Below are 8,860 nucleotides of genomic sequence, written 5' to 3' on the forward strand. Positions count from 1 at the left end.
ACAAAGTAGTACAACTGAAAAGGCTTTATTGGGTTATTTCCTCCAGATTTGTTCCTAAGGGCCTCCACAGACTAGGGATTTAGTTGTCGACAACTATTTGTGATCGACAACTAAAAAGTTATCGACAACTAAAAAACGTAGTCTGTGGCACAAGTTGTCGACAACTAAACCCCAAATTATTAGTTGTCGACAACTAAGCAGTTTCCCTTTTCGAAAAGGGAAACTGCTTAGTTGTCGACAACTAATAATTTGGGGTTTAGTCGTCGACAACTTGCGCCACAGACTACGTTTTTTAGTTGTCGATAACTTTTTAGTTGTCGATCACAAATAGTTGTCGACAACTAAATCCCTAGTCTGTGGAGGCCCTAAGTTTGTAATATTGTGAGACCATTTCTCGACATTTCACAATAAACCTTACGCAAGCAAGGAAGTTTAGCAGCTAATTTTATCTCATATTTCACGGTTATTCTAACAAAAACTTACACTTCTCACGTATCAACATTGCCCAAATCGATTTCTGATAAAACTTTGTCGAAAAAGGCATTGATCTTTCTCTAAAATCTTTTTTTTTTGGGACGTCGAATAAGTTTCCGCCATACATTTTCTCACATGTACAGCGACTTGCAATGTTTGCCCTCTGGCGACCCCTCAACCCTTTGCGTATAAAGCGTGGATCCGACCGGGAAAACTCGTTCATTGGGGCCGTCTCGTAAAGAAGACAGCCAAATGCTTATGGCCTGGCTTGTACAAGTTTCGATAACTTGTTTAGAGGACAAGACGGTGTCATGTACCAAAATTCATATCAGGGCGAAGGAAATCTGGTAACGGCCGGCATCTATTCGCTGCTAATACCCACCAGGGAGGAAGAAATTCAACAGGTCAGTTGCAATGCATGAATGATTTAGTCAACCTACACATTTTCTAAGTGATATTATAATAGCGTGTATTTCTTATGTGAGCTTTTGCGTGAACACTAATGACGAGTTCGAGCTCTGCGATACCCTCGGATATTACAGAAAATAATCAACTTTTAGTTTTCTAGAGTTATATTACCAAGTCTTTATTCCGCTGATAAATAGCCATTGGAAGAAAATATTGACAACTGCTTACTTTCAGTAAGAAATACAATTGAGGATCACGAGTTCGAGGGACATTGTATAAATGACTGATTTTCCTCAGCGGATCAAAATGATGGTTGTTCTACAAACTCCCTGTAAAAAGTTGTTCTCTCGTTTCATATCTCAGTAAATTAACCTTTTCGCGATAAAAAGCCGACCACTATGATTGCTCTAAAGATGCTGAATTTCGCTAACGGGTTTGTGAGCCCTGAAGGAGAATTACGACGATTGGCAATTTAACTGTAAAGGACGACAGGGGTCCTTCAAAGTTCTTCAATTTTAACAACTACATACATTTCCGACAAAAGCCATTGTTCCCCGATATCAATCAGCCAAGGCATGGGATTAAAACCAAAAATAATCATGATGTTGGATAAAACTAAAGGTAACCCTTATTTCTCTAACAGATCCTTCGTGAGATGGATAGCTATCTGTGTTCATCTTCTCCTGCAACGCTACCGGTGGAAACCTCGTCGCATCTTCCCCAACCCAAGCTTCAAGAAATGACCATAGGAAAGAAAAACTGCCGCTTTCCAGAGGCAGGAATGACGATGGGAACGTGTACTGTTGCACAGTCGGCGTCTATTCCAGCTCTAAATCTAACACACCAGTGGCCACAGGTAACTATGCTTGCAACAACGCCGTCTTCTGTGCACACAACATCGAACGATGATGCCGCATATGGATGTAATTTCAGTACACATGCACAAACAGTCCAACCTGTTTCCGATAACAAAGAACTGGAACTACATCATGCCTTTCTCTGTGATTTCCCTGGCTGTAAAAAGCGTTGTTACACCAAAAGCTCTCATCTCGGAAGTCGTAAGCGGATTCATACGGGCGAAAAACCTTTCCTGTGTCCTTGGAAAAACTGTGGGTGGTGTTTCCGACGTTCAGATGAACTCAAACGCCACTATCGAAGACATACTGGAGAAAAGCCGTACGTATGTCCTCTTTGTGGAAGATCTTTTAGTCGTTCAGATCACCGATCTTCGCATATCAAAAAAATACATCCATTAATGTAAAGAACCCGTGTAGCGTTTGCAATTTCTCGTAACACTCTTAGTGGCCCTGATACATTTGCCCGCGGAGTCGACATTTTTGTGCAGCAATACCTAAATCAATCCGCGCACGTTCTTATTTTTCCAAATAACAAGAAGTACCTGGCAGACGTGATATAACAAAGTTGTACTTTTATCTATATCTCGGACTCACTTCTTAATATTAAGAACGTGATAAGTGAGTTAAATTGTTCAAAGCATATGCACACATATATAATATACGAGCGTTCTTTTCAAGAAGAAAACATATTCATGTCGATCTTTGCGTCCACGTTGGTTGCAAGGGTCTTTGTCAATGATTTTAATTTAGCGTAAGGAGCCGGTTAAATAAAGTTGTCATTTATTTAAAGATATTACCTGTTTACATTCTATATTCTCTACAGTTTGTGATAATATCCCTCTGCATTTGTTCAGTCGAGGAGATTTATTTTCAGAAACACCGGCCTTCATGAATGATTCTCTTGCTGAAAGGAAACTTGATAAACAATATGCTCACAATAATGTATAATTATTCTTTTTTCGAGCTGGCTCAACTCGCAATGGGGACGAAATCAGTCAATAAGTCGGTCGTTCTGAGGTAGTCTGTTTCACTCAGAGTCCAGCTGAGCTCCTCTCTCGCTTCCTAACACAGAAGCTCAGAAATGCATGAGGTCTTCCTTTTTCTCTGTTTCAAATAAATTGATGTTAGCTTTCTTTGAGAGTTCAAGAGCTTCATGTATGACAACGAGACTACTTTAGTCTTCATGATGTAAGATCGTTTTGAAAAGTAAAATAGATATCAAAACGTATTTTCTTTGTACCGCCATTAGTTTTATGACCGTCTTGAAAATGATCTTGAAATGTACGGTTTCAGAGAGAAGCATGGCGAGCAGTGATTTTTCTTCGAATTCTTCTTTTGTTTTTCTTTTGTTTGTTTTTTCCATGTATCGTGGGCATGTTTGAAAAAATTATTGGAGCCGTTTAGAAAGCCATTTGTGCATGACTGAAAGACTTCGACAAACGATATAGTAACTGACATGGCTTGATGACACAAATCAACTTCTAGTAAAAGATTATATATAAACATGAACTCGTACAAGAAGGTTTAAATTATTTATTACAGATAACAGCTCCTAGACTGGTGTTATTAGGCTTACTATTGACTCGAAAGGCTTCACGAAAACACAACTGCAAATTTCTGACTGGTTTCACTGTGTTGGTTTTGCCGAATTATGGCTGAAGGTTTTTCGAATGAGCACGAGCAGAATACAATTCGTCTCAAGAGCGAGAGTACTTTGGAGAAAAAGACATCAGCGGTGAGCTTTAGGAAAATTTGTGAGACTTGCAAATATGTTTCTCAAAAGCAGCATTTTTTTCTAATTTTATACACTGTTTGTGTTTAATGGTGTACCTTTGCTCCAAGCCCAGTGTTAATAGTCCGTCAGTAGCGGGTTTGCGTTCGCTTCGAGACAGAGCTGAATTGCTCAAGACGTGCCATATGTTACATAAGGAAAGTTGTACACTTAATTTCCCGAAAACGCGGGGGACGTCAGTTACAAAAGTTGTTCCTGGTTGAACGTTGAAGGAAGGAACTACGTGTTTGACAGTATAAGCCACAGTGAAAGAGCATGCATTTTCGAGGGGGTCAATGCACGTGGTTTGGCACAAATCCATCTTTATTAAATGTCCCAAATATTTTTTTTTTTTCAGCTGAGCTGATTGTGAAAGCCGTTACTGATGCAGTTACACCTCGATTCTTAATTTCATTTAATGTTATACATTTGGAACGGTTGTTGTAATAAGCAGACAAGCAATTCAGCCGAAGAATGAAGGGGGTAGTTTTTAAAGAAACTGTGGTGCCGCGTCGGTGGGGAAGGAGTACACAAAAATTTGGTTTTATCAACGGAGTTGATAATGTAAATTCACCACCGTAAAGGAATTCTAAAAGCTGACGTTTCGAGCGTTGGCTCTTCGTTTTCTAGATTCGCTCTCGCTTTTCTTCGTCTTCGTTAGAGCAAATCGAGGTATTATGTGGTTTGTATAGCTTTTTAGTAGAGTAGGAGCTACGCTATTGGTGGTAACATGGCAACGTAAAAAAACAGGAATGCATTAGTTAAATGAAAAGCGTTCGTTAATACCGTGGGGGTTAAGGGTTCCGATTTGGAAGATGAATTTTTGTTCCAGATTCTTGCGGCTTTCCGTCGTACCTAGATGTACGGAAAGGCCGCAGATAGCCATGTGTTGTTTGGAGTGGTTAGGGAGATTAAAATGACGAGCGACTGGCTTAGATGGATCTTTGTCATTCTTCTCAACATCGCGAAGGCGTTCGCGGAATCGATCGCCTACAAGTAGTCGTCTACCTGTCTCGCCTATGTATAATTTATTACATAACGTACAGGTTATGCAAGGTACATGTGAAACGAACGGTGATCTTAACAGATCGCTTTGGTCCCGATATTTTCTTTCTAACTAAAACGTTGCCTACGTTTTTGCCGCGTTTGAATTAAATTAGTGGAGGTTGCGAAAAGATTCTACCAGTCCTGGCACTTTCAACTTTGTGCGCGCGCTCACGATGCAAAACATGTCCTTTCATTCTGATCCCCGATCGTTTCACATGTACCTCCGCAAATGTCATTTATTGCATAACCCGTACGTTATGTAATAAATTATACATTGGCGAGACAGTTTTGGCGACCGATTCCGCGAACACCTTCGCGAGGTTGAGAAGAATGACAGAGATGCATCTAAGCCAGTCGCTCGTCATTTCAATCTCCCTAGCCACTCCAAACAAGACATGGCTATCTGCGGCCTTTCCGCCGGTATATCTAGGTACGATGGAAAGCCGCAAGAATCTGGAACAAAAATTCATCTTCCAAATCGGCACCCTCACGGTATTAACGAACGCTTTTCATTTAACTGATGTATTCCTGTTTTTCACGGTGCCATGTTACCACCCATAGCGTAGCTCCTACTCTACTATAAAAACTACACACAACCCATAATTCCTCGATTCACTCTGACGAAGGGCAGTTTGATAAAACCAAATTTTAACCAATTCAGCGGGTAGAAGTTTGTTTACATACCTGATTCTTGACTGGCAGCCAGTTCTTCATGCAGGGGATAAGATGGCAGCGACGACTCTTAGTTCATATTTAAACTAATCTTTTCTCATTCTTATCCAACCTGTCAGTCAGTATGAGCGATCCACAGTAAAAGTGTTTTTTTTTTTCCTTTCAATGTTTCATAAGTTTCAAGATACGGCTGCACGCGATTTTTTTTACGTCCATTAATGTTTCATTGGTTGTAGAGTGCTGATAAATGCGCGTGGGCTCCGTGGCTAACCAAAGGTGCCATTTGATGATTGTACAATATGAAAACAAAAAGGGTACAATAAATTGTCCACGAGAACGCTCTCATGCTTTACAAACCAGCCCATGCATTTAGCAGGAATAGTAGGGTAAGAACCGCTGCTGGTTATCCTATAGCATACCTTATATTTATCACTGATCAACAGATGAGCTTCAAACCGATGATGCCAAGGCAGTTAGCGTAAAATATTCCACATGTTATGGAGGTGGCTGAACTTTTGAACATTCTCACCAAATAGTAACCGGAAGAGAATTTGTTGCCCACACTAAAAATTGTAAAGGAGCTTTAACGCTTATTTTCGTTTCCTCTATGTCATTTCCTTTTGAATACGTGACTAAATACATTAACAGCCATCACAGATCACGTTTTAAATTTGTACATCAAGCACTGAAAAATATATATGATGTGCATGTCGTTTTGTAGGTAAAGACATACCATATAAGTGAATAGCTGACAAAGAAGACGTGTAAGCCAATCGTGATAATATCAATCTAACGCAAAGCAAAGTCGTAACGCACAGTAATTTTCAGAGTTTTAACTCGAAAAACGGAGTTAAAATTTTCGGTTCAAAATAACTCTGTTTTTGGGAGTAAGTTTAACTCTCTAATGTAACTGCAATTTAAGGGTTAAAATAACTCTTGTAAAAAGAGTCATTTTAACTCCAGAAAAGTAGTTATTTTAACTCCACATGCGAGTTACTGTAACTCCAAAAATGGAGTACAAATATTAGGTTCAAAATGACTCCTTTTTGAGGGTCATTTTAACTCCCAAATTTAACTCCAATTTAGGAGTTGTATTAGATTGAAAAAGGAGTTCCTTCATCTCTACCCCATCAAAGACTATGTACTTATTGACTGAGTGGGGGGCTGGACGGGAAAATATTTGGCCGGAGGCCATGGCGTACGGACCGAGCGCAGCGAGGTCCATGCGCCAATATTTCCGGACCGGATCGGATCGGATCGGATCGGACCGGATCGGATTGACAAAACTCGGACCGGATCAATAACACCAGAAAACGCGATCAAATTCTGTGCCTTTCTCTCTTGTGTAGTCTTCTCCTCGTTTATTGAGACTCGTCGAAATGTTTTTTTTTTTTTCCAAAGGTGATTAAGGATTCCGTTTGGAATTCTGAAAGATACGATGCGGTCAACATGACGAATTGACGGCAATAAGCGAATTAACTGCGTAGACAACGGTCTTCTTTTTCAAACATAAACTGACGACAATTCTTTACTTTACCCCAGTCCCTTCTAATTGCACAATAGCCTGATTTAGCAACAGAAAGAGAATGTCAGTTGACGATGGCGCGCACAGCAAAAATATCCACATTAGGCCATATTAGAGTAGAATCCCAACTATTCTGCGGGCTCTCCTTTCGTCAACTGACCTTCCCTTTCTGTTGCTAAATCAGGCTATTGTGCAATTTTCAGGGAATGGGGTAAAGTAAAAAATTGTTGTCAGTTTTCATGTTTGAAGAAAAAGACCGTCGCGCACGCAGTCAATTCGTCACATGGTATCTTTCATAAGTCCGCTTCGGAATCTGTAATCACCTCTGGAAAAAAAAACCTTTCGACGAGTCTCAATAAATGATGAGACGACTAGACAAGAGAGAAAGGCACAGAATTCGACTTTTCCTGTCTTCAGCACGTTGTCTGGTGACCGTCTCCTTTTGGCGGGGATTTTGTTATAGATCCGGTCCGTGTTTTGTCAATCCGATCCGATCCGATCCGGTCCGATTCAAATCCTGGTTTTGCGGCTGCGGAGAGCTAACAGACTTTCATATTAAAACAAAAATTGAAAAATACGTGCTCTTTTCTTGTTAACACGCCATACTAATTCAGTCAAACTAGTACTACTAATAGACCACTTTCATAAATGGCGACCAACTTTACATTCTTTTGTATTTATGTTAATTAGACCTACTGCCCTCGTTTTAAAAAAATATATTCTTTTGAAATTTGCTCGTCGTAGCGAGGTTAGTAGGGCTTATTAGCATTAGAGCAAAAGAATAATTTATTTGGCCGCCATTATGAAAGAGGTCTATGGTTATCTTTGGAAACGGATGTAAAAGGAAATTTATTGCCCAGAGGAAATAAATGGATTTATGCTGAGTGTGACATGCTTAGTTAGTTATTTCCCATGTTGCAGTTTGGGCATTTCGGTCATCCGGGATATTTTCTTGAGTACATGTACTAAAGTTACTACACGTACTACACCTGCTACACGTGCTACAGCTACTACAGCGACTACACGTACTACAGCTACAAACTACACATACTACACTTACTACAGCTACTACACGTACTACTACAGCTACTACAGGGTCAACTACTACAGCTACTAGAGCTCTAGGCCGTAGCCAGTATGAGGCAAACCGAGGCACTTGCCTCAGTTATTTTTAGTGATTTTTTTTAAAATAAAGCGTGATTCTAGTCTTTAAAATGTAATCCTCATAAACACCTAAAATACCTAGGAAGAGAATTTAACCATGGACATTGCCTCAGTCATGATTTTTTTCTGGTTACGGCCCTGCAGCTACTACATCTACTACAGCTACTACAGCTACTACACCTTCTACACCTACTACAGCTACTACACCCACTACACTTACTACATCTGCTACACCTACTACAGCTTCTACAGCTACTACAAGTTCTACAGCTACTACAGTTACTACAGTAACTATCACGGTACTACAGTTGCTACGTGAACTACACGAGCTATGGCTACTACACCTCTACACGTACTACACCCCGTACACGTATGGTACTTTTAGTACTACTGGTGATGTGTACCCCAATATAGGCGGGTGACTATGTGGTGACGTAACATGATTTATATGCCAGCTATGGGCTGGGAGAATCAAAATGGCGGACAAAAGACATCGCCGTTCTTGGGGGGAGTAGAAAAAACTGACCATTAGTCCATGGACTACCCTGACGGACTACCCAAACGGACTATCCAAAGAATACTATTTCAAGTGAGTACGATTGGTCGTAAGCAGTGTCACAATTAGTGTAATTAGTGCCTGAACATCCATTTTAAATAGCATTGGTCAACAGTACTTAAGTCTAAGCACCCATTTTAAAAAGGTTAGCTTTCAATAATTGTTGTGATTGCCGATTACTTCATGTAAGTGAAGTGAAACTGGTGCAAAAATTATTGAAAGCAAACCTTTTTAAAATGGGTGCTTAGGCTTAAATACTGTTGACCAACGCTGTTTAAAATGGATGTTTAGGCTTAGCACTAATTGTGATGGTGCTTACGACCAATAGTACTAACTTGAAATAGTATTTTTGGGTTAGTCCGTCGGGGTAGTCCATTGACTAGATG

The 8,860-nt window shown here is 40.1% G+C and overlaps 1 protein-coding gene and 1 long non-coding RNA gene across 2 annotated transcripts in view; one reads left to right on the forward strand and one right to left on the reverse strand.

Annotated features, from left to right (window-relative positions):
- LOC138058856 (uncharacterized) overlaps nucleotides 1–4,150 on the reverse strand; it is a 4,841-nt gene extending 691 nt beyond the window's left edge. The window contains exon 1 of the long non-coding RNA XR_011134101.1: nucleotides 2,561–4,150. This is a non-coding gene — a long non-coding RNA (uncharacterized lncRNA). The remainder of the gene's footprint in view (nucleotides 1–2,560) is intronic.
- Nucleotides 488–2,532, forward strand: LOC138058855 (Krueppel-like factor 5). The gene is made up of 2 exons (XM_068904304.1): nucleotides 488–878; nucleotides 1,526–2,532. Exons 1-2 carry the CDS (start codon nucleotides 786–788, stop codon nucleotides 2,141–2,143), a joined length of 711 nt encoding a protein of 236 aa, XP_068760405.1. The 5' UTR covers nucleotides 488–785; the 3' UTR covers nucleotides 2,144–2,532.
- Nucleotides 4,151–8,860: the final 4,710 nt, after the last annotated feature.

Source organism: Montipora capricornis, chromosome 8 (genome assembly GCF_036669925.1).
Source record: "Montipora capricornis isolate CH-2021 chromosome 8, ASM3666992v2, whole genome shotgun sequence".
In the NCBI taxonomy this organism is placed as follows: domain Eukaryota; kingdom Metazoa; phylum Cnidaria; class Anthozoa; order Scleractinia; family Acroporidae; genus Montipora; species Montipora capricornis.